General features: G+C 39.6%; 1 protein-coding gene across 6 annotated transcripts in view; it reads left to right on the forward strand.

Moving 5' to 3' along the window:
* The first annotated feature begins 1,687 nt into the window (after positions 1-1,687).
* Positions 1,688-14,446, forward strand: part of UBR3 (ubiquitin protein ligase E3 component n-recognin 3) — a 222,489-nt gene continuing 209,730 nt past the window's right edge. Inside the window, exon 1 of one of the 6 annotated variants that reach the window (XM_082465326.1) lies at positions 1,688-2,328. In XM_082465326.1, the coding sequence (XP_082321452.1) occupies positions 1,781-2,328 (548 nt within the window). In that variant the 5' untranslated portion in view covers positions 1,688-1,780. The remainder of the gene's footprint in view (positions 2,329-14,446) is intronic. The other 5 variants (XM_082465322.1, XM_082465321.1, XM_082465324.1 and 2 more) reach the window with 5 other exon arrangements.

Raw genomic sequence — 14,446 nt, forward strand, 5'->3', positions numbered from 1 at the left:
AAATAAGTTCAGAGCCATTTTTTGTGTGTGTGTGTGTGCAGCAATGCCATATTATTAGTGAAAGATTAAAAATAATTTCAATTCAATATTAGAGAAATGGTTTCATAAATTCAGGCACATCTATACAAGGTAAAAATACATAGTCACTGTAAATTATGTATTTGTAGTCTTTGTTTATCCCACTTCATGCAGATATTCATAAGTTTTGCTGAAGAAATGTTCACGTGTTTCCTGCCCTGTATCTGCTAGAGATGGTACATACAGTACAGTACACATGCACTGTCTCACCTTTCTAAAGTTTAATAAGCTCTGAGTTCTAAAATGCACGTGGACCCAAGGGTTTCCTACTGAGGAATTAAGGGTTTCAGACTGAGGAATTATGGACCTATCATTTTCTTGAGCTTCATAACGTTTTCTGTAAACACTGCAGCCTGAGTCAGTAGTACTTAGCAGGACTGGAGGGAGGGATCAGCGCCCATGCCAGGTGTAAAGTGAGCCGGAAAGCAGCAGCCAGCTCTCCTCGAACCACCCCTTTATGTAGGCAGCTGTGGGGCCTCGGATCTGGCTCAGGAGGGCTGCTCTCTTCCTGAGAATGCTCCAGCATCTCCAGGGCCAGCCTCAAGTCCTCGACGAGATGGAGCACCGGGAAGGGGTTCATGTAGGAAGCCGCGGAAGCCAGTGCAGGCTCACAGGTACCATAGCTAATATCCACCCCTGTGTTAGTGCCTGCAATGATCCCGTCCATCTGCTCCAGGGCAGCTTCCAGCACGTGACTCGCATCAGAAGCTATGCGTCCTTTTCCCTGCTTAGTCTCCTCCTTCTCCTGCTGGGTGCGGGGATCCTCTCCGGGCAGCTCAGGTGTGCGGGCCTGTCCCGTGTCCCTCCCACCTCCGAACATGAGAGCCGAGAACCGAGCTATAGGCCACCGACCCACGGAGCAACTCAGAGCCATTTTTGAAGAAGGGAAATGAAATGGGCAGACATTGCTAGAACAGGAGTGCGGGGCGACTGTATGGGGTGGAGTAGGGGTGGAACTAGGAACAATAAAGACTACAGGCATAAAGCATCTTTCAGAAAACACTGAAGAGTCCCATTGGTCTCTTTCAAATGGCAAACTTAGAGTAGCACAAGGAGATAATGATAGAAAGATAGGTTGGTGGTGGGCATTAAGAGAAGATTCAAGGAGGTTTTGACTTGTTTCCACTAAAGATTTTGAACAGGAGAGTGAGAGTAAGAATATATTTTAATCCTCTAAAAAATGTACTTTAGAAGATTAAACTGGTAATAGTGTGAGGGTAAGAATTGATACAGGGCGAAAAATTAGGAGGGTTTTTCAATAATAATAGTAATTCAATCGTAATTAAGGGTTTGATAACAGTGGGGATCTACATCTCAGAACGAAATGCAGATGCCTAAAAAACAGCTGAAAGATGCTGTCTGTATTCCTGTAGCCCAGGTAAATAGAGGAAAAATGGTCCATATTAAAGATTTTCCATATTAAATAATTTTAAAGTCGGGTCCCTTATTTTAGTGGCTCTCAATTGTAGTTGAGAGCCAAGAGGTCGGAGGAAGAAACTGGAGGTCCGTCCCAGGCGAGAGGGTCGGGAAGCAGGCACCCCAGCGCGAGGGGGCGTGTGCAGGGGCGGGGACACAGGCAGAGGTGCGCGCAGCCCCGGGGTATCGCGAGAGTTGGGAGGGCCGAGCAATCGCAGCAGCCAATTCCCCCACCCTCCCAGGAGGAGCTGCCGGCCCTGGACTCTCCAAATTCTGAGCTCTCATCATGGCGGCGGCGGCGGCAGCGGCGGCCGTCGGGGGTCCGCAGCCACCCCAAGCCGAGATGCCCGCGCCCGGGCTGGCCCTCGACAAGGCGGCCACCGCCGCACACCTGAAGGCGGCCCTCAGCCGGCCGGACAACCGCGCAGGTGCCGAGGAGCTGCAGGCGCTGCTGGAGCGGGTGCTGAGCGCCGAGCGGCCGCTGGCTGCGGCTGCGGACGGCGAGGAGGCGGCGGCGGCCGGCGGCGGGGGCGGTCCGGGGGCGGCCGAGGAGGAGGCCCTGGAGTGGTGTAAGTGCCTTCTGGCGGGCGGCGGAGGCTACGACGAGTTCTGCGCGGCGGTGCGGGCCTACGACCCCGCGGCGCTCTGCGGCCTGGTCTGGACAGCCAACTTCGTGGCCTACCGCTGCCGGACGTGCGGCATCTCTCCCTGCATGTCGCTGTGCGCCGAGTGCTTCCATCAGGGTGACCACACCGGACACGACTTCAACATGTTCCGCAGCCAGGCCGGCGGTGCCTGCGACTGCGGGGACAGCAACGTGATGCGGGAGAGTGGGTGAGTGGAGCTGTCCTCCGGGGCGGGGGGCACCGCGGGAGGCCCAGGCCGAGGTCTGGGGAGGCCTTGGGGAGGGGGAGCTTGGAGCCGACCCAGAGCTGTCAAGGGAAAGGAGTGGGGCAGGAGGTTGCAGCCACATGGGGATGGAAGTGACTGAGCTGTCAGCGGTGAAGGAGATGGGGAGGAGGGGAGAGCGGAGAGCATATTTAGGGAACAAGGCTGTGAATTTTCAGGGAAGCCAGGGCGAACGAGTGATTGAGAGAAAAGAGCCAGTGCGTGGGGTAGGAGCGGAGAGAAGAGGAAAGGATACTTGGGGAATCTGGTGTCGAGCTGTCAATTGCGTACTTGTTGGGAAAGGCTTTAAAGCTGCCTGTTTCTTGGGAAGAGACTGATGATGTGATTTGGATTGGCTGGGAGAGGGATGATATTGGGGACCGAATTGGGTCGCCGGATGATGCGACTCGGGGAGGTGGTCTTGCAGCTGCAGGGGAGGACAGCTTGTGGAAAGGGACTTCTGAACTGTCAGTGTGTCAGTATGAGGGAAGGAGCTCTTGAGCTGATGGGGGTTGAGGGAGGAGGGAAGGGGAGGGGCCTGTATGAAAAGTGACTGTTGAGCTGTCAGTGGAGTATTTGGTGTTCTGGAATGACATCTAGAATTGAGCTTACTGAGCGAGCAGTCAATTATAGAATACCTTCCATACCAGCACAAACAAAACCCTGAGCGAATTAGGAATCAAGTGTTAGGTCTTCTCCAGTTAAAAGGGCACTTTATACACTGACTAATGTGTGAACCTCTATCTAAAAGGAAACACTCAAATCTTTTTCGATAGGAATGATGTACCAGGGTGTTGGGATTTAGGACAAAAGACGTTTCAGAGATTGCAGTGAGTTAAAGAGTTGGTACATGTTGTGTCTTGGCTTAGGACATGATGTCAGTGTCTGGGGAAGTCCCGGGAAAAGAAAAAACTTAGTCAAAGAGAGGAGATTTTGGCTGGGCAGTAGCCGAAAGAATGTTAGCAAATCCAGTTATTCAAGTTTTTCAATTTTCAGGTCTTATAATTAATGATAGAGTATAATCCCGTTAGAAATGGTCACTGTTTTCTTTGGAGTACTTGTAGGTTACTGTTATTCCAGAATATTTGTATCGACTAGGTACAATCAAGGCTTCTAGGATATTAAAAATGAACAAGACATTGACCTACCCCTTAAGCCGCTTACACTAGAGTAGAAAATGATAAATTCCTTAAATAGTCTGGGAGTTAGAGGAGGCTCTGTGCAGAGGGAGTAAGAAAAAAGCTTCAGAAAGGAGCTATTTGTTAATGATAATAATACTTATAATACTGCTATTGCTAATAACAACAATAGTAATAATTGCAGCTAACATTTGCCAGCTTAAAGGGTATGCCAGACACTTAAAAATACTGTAAAAATTGACAATTGAATAGGTAAAATATTTATGTAGCTAAAAAAGCAAAAAAATAAAATAAAAAGATACACAGTTTGAAGTTTCCCTCCCATCCTGTCTCCCATCTGCCCAGTTTCTTCACACCGTTACTAGTTTCTCTTCGTGCAAAGAGAAACGAGGATGAATATGTATTTTGATTTTTCAGTCTCTTTTTATGCAAAAGATAACCTATCACATGCACTGTTGTATACATCTTGAATTTTTCACTTATTTGAGATCTTTCCACATCAGTAAATCAGTGTACTCACTCTATTAAAAAAAAAAAAATCTGCTGCATAGTGTTTCATGTCATAAATTTGCCATTCTTTATTTAGTCATCACTTTTGATGGACATTTCGGTTTCAGTATGAAATAAAAAAATGGTATACCTCTCTTTGCCTACCTGTGCAAGAATATCAGTGGGATAAATTCTCAAAGTGGGATTTCCAGATTGCCCCCCATAAGGCTTAGGAGTAAGCAGAGCATGTGACTCTCTGTTTCACACCAGCCTCAACAACAGAGTGCTATTAAAATTTTGGATTTTTATTCATCTATTTGGAAAATAGTGGTCAAATATTAAAATCTGTTTTACATTAACTCATTTAATCAATAACTCTGAGATTGTTACTGTTATTATTCCCCTTGTACAGAAGAGGAAAGTGGGGCACAGAGTTTTAGGAAACTTGCTCAGGATTACACAGGTAGCTGGCTAGGCATGCTGGCTCCAGAGCCTGACAGTTCAGCACTTTTCTCTATTGCCTCTACAAGTAGCATTCCCTTTTTATTTTTTTTTAATTAATTGATTTATTTTTGGCTGTGTTGGGTCTTTGTTGCTGCGCACGGGCTTTCTCTAGTTGCAGCGAGTGGGGGCTACTCTTGGTTGCAGTACGTGGGCTTCTCATTGCGGTGGCTTCTCGTTGCGGAGCACGGGCTCTAGGCACGCGGGCTTCAATAGTTGTGGCACATGGGCTCAGTAGTTGTGGCTCGTGGGCTCTAGAGCACAGGCTCAGTAGTTGTGGCTCGTGGGCTCTAGAGTGCAGGCTCAGTAGTTGTGGCACACGGGCTTAGTTGCTCCATGGCATGTGGGATCTTCCCGGACCAGGGCTTGAACCTGCAGTGTCTCCTGCATTGGCAGGCAGATTCTTAACCACTGTGCCACCAGGGAATTCAGTTATTTTTGATTAGTAGTACTGATATAATAAATGTGACCTATTAACAGGTATAGGAATCAAAGGAAGAAAAACAACTGAGAATTCATTTGTGGGAAGAGATCACAAAGCCTATAGAAACTATGTATTAATAATTGTATGTTGCCACTAATGTAAGTACAGTCATTGTCACAAATGATTAATGGATGGATGAGTTCAAAAAACGTAATGAAAAAAAAAAAGTAATGGAAAATCTAAACTAATGTCAGACTGGTTTGGGGCTCTGATGTTATGAACCAGAAATTGGAATTTTAAACATTTAGTTTTCAAATTTTGATGCAGAGGATGACCATTTTCATGTTCTATCGTGTATTATTGATTTCTTTTGCCTCCTTATTCTTCCTCACAGATTCTAAACTCCTTAAAAAATAGGAACCTCATCTTGCTATTATTATGCAAAGGCTCTTGTACTTAGTAGTAAAGGTTGAATTAAATTGGATAAAATAGTAGCTGTTATACCTGAAAATTTGCCCTGAGATTACATTGCTTTAGTTATTCAGGGAGTGGCATGGATTATTAAATTTATAGCATCTTTTTTCAGCGTACTTCAGGAATGATTTCTTTTTTAATTTCAAAAGTAATACTTATTGGTTATAACATAAAAATAGGTGGAAAAGTAAAAAGTAAAGGTTCCTCTTTCCTCCATCCCACACCTCAGTGAGAGATTTCCCTTACTTTTGAGCTTAGTTATACATTTAAAAGATTTTAGTTATAATTTACTCAGCATTTTTAGATGTTTTGTTGTAGGAAGTTTTTAGGTTATTTGGTGTGGCAATGCCAGAAATCAAAGCAGTGAATGTCTGCTTGAACAGTGTTATACTCCTCTGAATCTTCTTGCTTTTTTCCTGTGAACGTACTTATTGGATTCTGTCTCTTATTAGTACACATAGAACCATTTTATTTTATTTTTTAAAGTTAAATTGTATTCTATTGCATTTTCATATTTTTGTATTTTACTGTAGTTTATTCAGTCAGTTCCCTACTGATAGACATGTAAATTGTTTCCAGTCTTGGGCTTAATATAAGCTTTGTTGTAGTCAGTATTCTTGTATACACTTCTTTGTGTATGTGTGTGAGTATATGTGTGAGGATAAATTATCAGAAGTTATATCTTGGTTAATGGAAATGTGCATTTTAAACTTTGATAGAGCCCTCCAAAGAGATTAATTTACACTCCCACCAACAGTGTTTGAAAGAGCATGTTTCCACACATCTTGGCCAATGTATATGGTGTTACCAGTTTTTCTGATCTTTGTTAACCTGATAAGTGAAAAGTGATATCTTTTTAATCTATTTTGAAGCAAATCTCAGGTGTCTTATAATTCAGTTTATAAATGTTTAAGTATGTATCTCAGTAAAGAGATATGAACCCTGAAAAATAAAACTGAACCCAAATGTCCACTGACAGATGAATGGATAAACAAAATGTGGCATATTCATAAGATGGAATATTATTCAGCCTTTACAAGAAATGAAATTCAGACACATACTACAAAATGGATGAACCTTAAAAACCTTATGCTAAGTGAAATAAGCCTGACACAATAAGACAAATGTTGTATGATTCTGTTTATATGAAGTACCTGCAATAGTCTCATTCACAGAGACAGAATGTAGAATGGTGGTTGTCAGGGGCTGGGGGGAAGGGGGAATGGAAAGTTATTGTTTAATGGGTAGAGTTTCAGTTTGGGAAGATAAAACTGTTCTTGAGTTTGGATGGTGGTGATGGTTGCACAACAATGTGAATGTTCTTAATACCACTTAAAAATGGTTAAATAATAAATTTTATGTTATGTGTATTTTATCACAATTAAAAGAATTACAGTACTGTTACCACAATTATAGTACCTAAAATATTCACAGTGATTTTTTAATGTCTTCAAATAGCAAGTGAGTGTTCAGATTTTCCCACTTGTCTCATAAATGATTTCTTAGGGTTAATTTAGGAGTAGGATGCAAACAATGTCCTAATGTTGTATTTGGTTTTTATTTCTCTTAAGAATCTTAATTTATAGTCTCCCCCTCCCCCTTCTTTTTTCCTTCTTTGCAATTTATTTGTTAAAGAAACCGACATTCTGGGTTTTACTGATTGCATCTCTATGATATTTAACTTGTTCTTCTGCCCATTATTTCTTGTAAACTAGTAGTTGGATCTAGAGTCTTGATCAAATTTTAGGTTCTCTTTTTTTGGGGAGGGGGCAAGAAAACTTTATCATGGTGTTTTATACTTCCTGTTGGATCATAGCTGGAGCCACAGAATGTCTCCTTGTCTGTTCTTTAATAAATGTTAGGTTGATCGGTGGGTTCAGGTTTGTCAGCCCAATCCATTTGTCATGAAGTTCCCTGTCATGTTAAAGATATTTGCAGCTATCGATTATCATTGTCTAGATCTATTATTTTATTAGGGGCTGCAAAATGGTGATATTATAATTGTATTATCTTTTCATGTATTAGTGAGTTCTTTGTAGAATACTCTATTCTTTTTAATTAATTAATTAATTTGGCTGAGTCTGGTCTCAGCTGCGGCACGTGGGATCCTTCGTTGTGGCCCGGGCTCTTTGTTGACGTGCGGGCTTCTCTCTAGTTGTGGCATGTGGATTCTCTCTCTCTAGTTGTGGCACACGGGCTCCAGGGCCCATGGGCTCTGTAGTTTGCGGCATGCGGGCTCTCCTGTTGCAGTGTGCGAGCTCAGTAGTTGTGGTGTGCGGGCCTAGTTCCCAGACCAGGGATCGAACCCATGTCCCCCACATTGGAAGGCAGATTCTTTACCACTGGACCACCAGGGAAGTCCCTAGAATACTCTATTCTTAAAGTTTCAAGGATCAGCTATATTTTATCTATTTCTCTAGACATGTTTTACAGAGATTTTCTACTACAGAGGGGTGTACTGTGGCCAAGCAAATTTGGGAAACACCTCACGTTGTATCTTCTCGACTATCTGCAATGTGTAACATCTTAAAGAAATCCTATAGTAAAGAAATCTGTAACTTTGAATAATCTAAGTTTCATTGGTTAAATCTAGGAAGCTATTATTTTGAGTCATACCAGTTTGGGAACTTTTGTGCACTTGAATACCCTCCCATTACCTTAATGTCAGCATGTCTAAATTGAATCAATTATATCGCTCTCCAAAATACTTCCATGTAGATTTTCCTTTTTTTTCCTATTTATTTATTTATTTATTTATTATTTTAGTTTAGTTTTTTTGGCCGTGCTGTGAGGCTTGTGGGATCTTAGTTCCCTGACAAGGGATTGAACTTGGGCCTTTGGCCATGAAAGCACAGTCCTAACCATTGGACCGCTGGGGAATTCCCTTTGTTTCTTTTTAAATTAGTATTATTTTCCCCCCCAGTCAGAAATCCCAGGTACTAGTGGCTTAAACCTTGAAGAGATTTACTGTTTTGCATTTCAGGACTAGTTCAGCAGCTTATTAGTGTTATTGAGGACCCAGGCTTTTTATAAACTTTTGTTCCATCACTTAGTTTGTTTACATTTGGTCTTTGTTGTCTCATGTCTGGGGAAAAACAGAGGAATGGATTTTGGGTAGATATCTAATAGTGTCTCCTTGTGTCATTATTGATTCTTCCCTTTCCCTCTCCTTGCATACTTGGTACCAAGACCTGTTCTTTTGTTTTCTCTTAGATTTGTTCTTTTCATTCTCCGCTGTTACCTTAGGTCAAGCCTTCATCACATCATAACCTATTCCATGATAATTTACTGTTTTCCTGCCTGTAATAATTTCACAGTTCAGTCTAACCTTCACTCATATAAAATTCTGCTTTACATATGTCACTACTTTGCTTAAAATAGCTTCCTGGTGGTCCAGTGGGTAAGACTCTGTGCTCCCAATGCAGGGGGCCCGGGTTAGATCCCTGGTCAGGGAACTGGATCCCGCAAGCATGCCACAACTAAGAAGCCCCCATGCTGCAACTCAAGACCCTGCATGCTGCAACTAACAGTCCGCGGGCTGCAACTGAGACCTGGCGCAGCCAAAAAAAAAAAAAATGGCTTCCCATTTTTTATAAGCTAAAGTCTGACACCCTTAGCCTGGCATCAGTGTTTTCCACAACGTGGCCTCTACCTACGTTGCCAACCTTATCATCTCCTTTGCAGTGGGATCCTCTCTGTTATTTTTTTTAGCTCCCTGTATGTATTCCTGTCCTTCAAGTCTCATGTTGCAAAGTCCAGTGGTGAGTTTTATCTGCACTGTGAAGCTCATGTGTAGAGGCAACACCGCTATAGCATAAGTACAGTGTGAAACCATACTGCAGGTTTTGATTTTCTGAATTAACAATTTTTTTCATTTCTAGTTTATATCGCTACAAGTAACAAACTTTCAATAAAGATTTGATGATGAAGACCTGTGCCATATTTATCTCTTTTATTTATATTCTCTTTGCACATATTCAGAGTTTTAGTATGTTATCTATGTGTTTACATGGATTACTTGTGAAATTTTCTTTCCTATGAATCTGAAATTTTCTCTACAGCAGTATCCGTCTAACTCAAGTCACAAATTCAAACAAAGGAGCACAACACTCCTGTTCTGAGAGCTTGGAGGAAGAAGAGTTAAAGAAATCTTTGTTCTCTTTTCTGTGTTAATTGTACTTTTTGTCATTGCTAATTTACTAGAAATAATGTAGACAGATTCTACTTAGTGGAGAAGATGCTCCTTGAGCTGGAAGTGTAATTTCTAGTCATCTTCATAGTTACGAGGTTTAACTACAACAGAGCAATTTAGAAGTGTTGTTAAATAGTAATTTTTTTTCTAATCATTTTTATTTCATATTAAATTCTTTAAAACTATTTTCAACTATGAAACATTTTCAATATACATAAAAGTATAAAAATAATATAACAAATACCTTTGTACTCACCACTGAGATTAATAGAGGTCAACCTTTCGTCATATTTTCCTTAGAGCTTTTTTCAATCAGAAAAATAAAGGTCATCCTCTTCTCCCTCCCTTTCTCTTTCCCTCCCTTGGGGTTACCATTATCCTGAAATTCCTGTGTCATATCCATGCATGTTTTACTTTTATATTTACTTTTTACATTTACTTAAATGTACTACATTTAAACAATATGTGAAAATTTTACATAAATTATTTTACATTATATGAATCCTTTTGCAGCTTGCCTTTTTTATTTACCATGTTGCTAAAATAGACTAGTTCATTCATTTCTAACTACTATTAAACATTCTTTAGTATGATTAAACCATAGTTTGCTTACCTGTTTCTTTGCTGAAGGACAGTTAGATGCTTTACATTTTTCATTGTTTCCAAAAGGGCTATAGTGAATATCTTTGCATGTGTCTCCTTGTATAGATATACCAGAATGTTTTTAGGAGAGGAATCACTGGATCATAGAGTGTGCATTCTATTCTTCGGCATTACTAGATAGTTAAGAGGTGCCTTCTGTTGGTTTATCCAGTTTACTCCCAATTACACTTCCACCAGGAATTTGAGTTCCTGTTTTTCTACTTACCAAAATTGGTGATATATATATATATGTATCTATCTATCTATCTATCTATCTATCTATCTATCTATCTATCTATAATATTTTGCCAGTCTGTTGGTTATAAGCATATTTAAAAATTTTGCATTTCCTGACTGCTAGGTAAAGTTGAACATCTTTTCATTTGTTTTTAGGCCATTTAGTTTCTTCTTTTGTGAACTGCTGGTTCATATTCTTTGCCTGTTTTCTTTTTTTTTTTTTTTTATTTCAGATAGTCCTTTCGCTTTATTCTTTTTATTAAAGATTTTTCAACCATTCTTGACCTTTGCATACACTCATAAATTTTTTTTTTTTTTTAATCAGTCATCATCTTTGTCTGTTTTCTACTGGGTTTTTAAATTTTATTTTACTGAGTCTTAATGTATGCTAGATACTGATCTTTGGATTCCTAATTTCATTGTTTTAGCCTGTGGCTTGTCTTTTCACCTTGTAATATATAATAGTGTTGTAAAAAGCTTGAAATTAAAAATCTAGTTTTACTACTGTAGTTTGTATTATTTGTGTTTTTTTTAATATTTATATATTTTTTCGCTGCGTTGGGTCTTCGTTGCTGCATGTGGGCTTTCTCTGGTTGTGGCGAGCGGGGGCTACTCTTCATAGTGGTGTGCAGGCTTCTCTTGTTGCAGAGCACGGGCTCTAGGCGCGCGGGCTTCAGTAGTTGCAGCACGCGGGCTCAGTAGTTGCGGTGTGTGGGCTCAGTAGTTGTGGCTCACGGACTCTAGAGCGGAGGCTCAGTAGTTGTGGCACACGGGCTTCGTTGCTCCGTGGCATGTGGGATCTTCCCGGACCAGGGATTGAACCTGTGTCCCCTGCATTGGCAGGCAGATTCTTAACCACTCTGCCACCAGGGAAGTCCTATTTGTCTTTTTAAAGCAATCCTCTCTACCTTGGTTTAAAAAAATGCTTATAAGTTTTCTTCTGAAGGATTTGATATTTTGTATTTCATATTTAGGTCTTTAGTCCATTTGGAATTTATTTTTACATATAATGTGAGATTGAGATCTAATTTTATCTTTTTCAATATGAGGATCCAGTTATTCTAGCACCATTTATTTATTAAAAAAAATTTTTTTTTACAGTAGGTCCTTCTTGGGTATCTATTTTAATATAGCAGTGTGTACATTTTAATCCCAAACTCTCAGTCTGTCCCTTCCCCCCAGCCTTTCCCCCCGGTAACCATAAGTTCATTCTCTAAGTCTGTGAGTCTGTTTCTTTTTTGTTAATAAGTTCATCTGTACCATTTTTTTTTTTTTTAGATTCTGTATATAAGTGATATCATATGATACTTGTCTTTCTCTGTCTGACTTACTTCACTTAGTATGATAATTTCCAGGTCCATCCATGTTGCTGCTAATGGAATTATTTCATTATTTCATTCTTTTTAATGGCTGAGTAATATTCCATTGTATATATATGTACCACATCTTCTTTATCCATTCATCTGTCAATGGATGTTTAGGTTGCTTCCATGTCTTGGGTACTGTAAACATCTAGCACCATTTATTAAACAGCCATGTTTTTCTTCATTGATTTTTGTGCCACATCTGTCATGTATCAGTTTCCTGTATATGTCCTAAGCTCTCTGTTGTATTAATATGTCTCTTGCAACAATATCATACTATTTTAATTATTATAACATTAGAATATATCTCAATATGGCAAGATTTCCCTTATAATTCTTCAAAAGAATCTTGGCTATACTTGGTCCCTAGCTTTTTCATTTGAATTTCAGGGTCAGCTTGTCAAGTTCTGTGGAAAATTCTGTTAGTTATTGTTTGGAATCATGCTAAATTTGAGGACATTGCAGAAGGAGTCTCTACCAGGATATTCATTATAATACTATGTGAAATAGGAAAAATATAGAAATAATGAGAAAATATAGAAACAATTAAACTGTTGTTTAATCATGCAGTGGAATTCTTTTCAGTAGAAAACACATGTTGTCATCTTTGTAGTATTAAATCTTTCTAACCATGAGAGTAGTGTAAATTGTTTTTTCTATCAATAAAGTAATTTCCTCCATAAATTGTGTATCTTTTGTTAAATTTGTTCCCCGATACCTTCTTTTTGTTTCTACTATAAATGATATCATTTAAAAAATTACTTTTTCTAATTCCTTGTTTATTGCTTTTTCTCAATATTTTATATTTTAAAAATTTTCAAATGCTATTTTTTTAATGTTGATCAAGCAATATTCTGAAGTCTCTTCTAATAGTTAATCTGTACATTTTCTTATTAATGAGTTTTATTGTAGGTCAGGAATTTACATATATCTAATTTAACATTCTTAACAAGCCTTAGGGGTTGATACTATCATCTACATAAGTAAAATATAGTCTCAGGGAGGCAACATGACCAAAGTCACAGAGCTGTTATTCACACCCATTTCTGTGCATATCCAAATCTTGTGTTCTTAGCCTCTGTGGTCTCTGTTGATACTGCATACTAGTGAAAGCTGAAGAAAACTTTACAAAGAACTTGAATTTGATTTGGAAGGAGATTGGGAGTTAAAGGAGGACATTATGGATAGAAGGAACAGAAAACATAAAGCTTCACAGGCTTGAAAGAACATGATGTAATCAGGTACTAGAGTAGTTTTCAGCCTCACTCTCAAATAATATTTTAACTGGGTTAAGAATTTTAGTTGACATTTGTTTTCCCTTACACTTTGAAGGTACTTTTCTGTTGTCTTCTGGTCTCTGTTGTTGAGAAGTTAAATTCCATCTAATTGTCCTTTTGTAAGTAATCTGACTTTGTTAATTACTTTTAAGGTTTACTTTTTGGTGATCTGTACTTTCAGTTTGATGTGTCTAGGTGTGGCTTCATTTGTTTAGCTGATTCTAGATGAGGATTTGTGTCTCTCATCAATTCTGAAAATTCTCAGCCATTGTCTCTTTGAATTTCAACTCTCTCCCATTCTTTATCTTCTGTTTTGGATACTGTGCTACTATAACATATTTGTTGGATCTTCTCATTCTGTTTTCTAAATAGAGCTGACTCGTTTTCTATCCATTTATCTTTTTTTTTTTTCCCTGAATTGGGGGTGATTTCCTCAGATCTGTCTTCTAGGTAATTCCTTCTTCAGTTCTGTCTAATCTGCTGTCCAGTTTGTCTATTAAGTTTTTAATTTGCATTTCTAGAAAAAATCTTTAAGGAAAATTTTACAAGAAATTTGAGTTTTACCTGGAAGGAGATTGGGAGCTGTTTTCTAAGCCATCACAGACATCATTGGCCCAGTGCCAGTTTTAAAAATTAATTTTTAGTTTGGGGAGTTCCAGTGCCACATGAGTAATGTAAATTTGAACCCCAAACTTGCATGAAGCCTAGATTTGGGGTTTTGATTTCTTAAGGGAATTTTAAGCCTTGCCCATTGCTCAGGTAGAGATAATCCTGCTTGTAGGTGATTTTATTGGGAGAGATGGGGACAATTAATGGAATATATTCTTTTTTTTTAAAACTTAAAAAAAAATACATTTATTTATTTATTTATTTTTGGCTGCATTGGGTCTTCATTGCTGCACATGGGCTTTCTCTAGTTGCGGCAAGCGGGGGCTACTGTTCATTGCGGTGCACGGGCTTCTCATTACGGTGGCTTCTCTTGTTGCGGAGCACAGGCTCTAGGTGCACGGGCTTCAGTAGTTGCAGCATGCGGGCTAAGTAGTTGTGGCTCCTGGGCTCTAGAGTGCAGGCTCAGTAGTTGTGGCGCACAGGCTTAGTTGCTCCGTGGCATGAGGAGTCTTCCTGGACCAGGGCTTGAACCCATGTCCCCTGCATTGGCAGGCGGATTCTTAACCACTGCACCACCAGCGGAGTCCTGGAATATATTCTTTAAAGAATCTCAGGAAATGTAACCTGTAATAGTGGAAATAATTTCCTAGAATGCTGGTTGGCAAGAATATTACAGTTCTGATTTATTCACAGTGATATTTTCATTATCACAAAAC

The sequence above is a fragment of the Balaenoptera physalus genome (assembly GCF_965194825.1).
Source record: "Balaenoptera physalus genome assembly, chromosome: 6".
Taxonomy (NCBI): domain Eukaryota; kingdom Metazoa; phylum Chordata; class Mammalia; order Artiodactyla; family Balaenopteridae; genus Balaenoptera; species Balaenoptera physalus.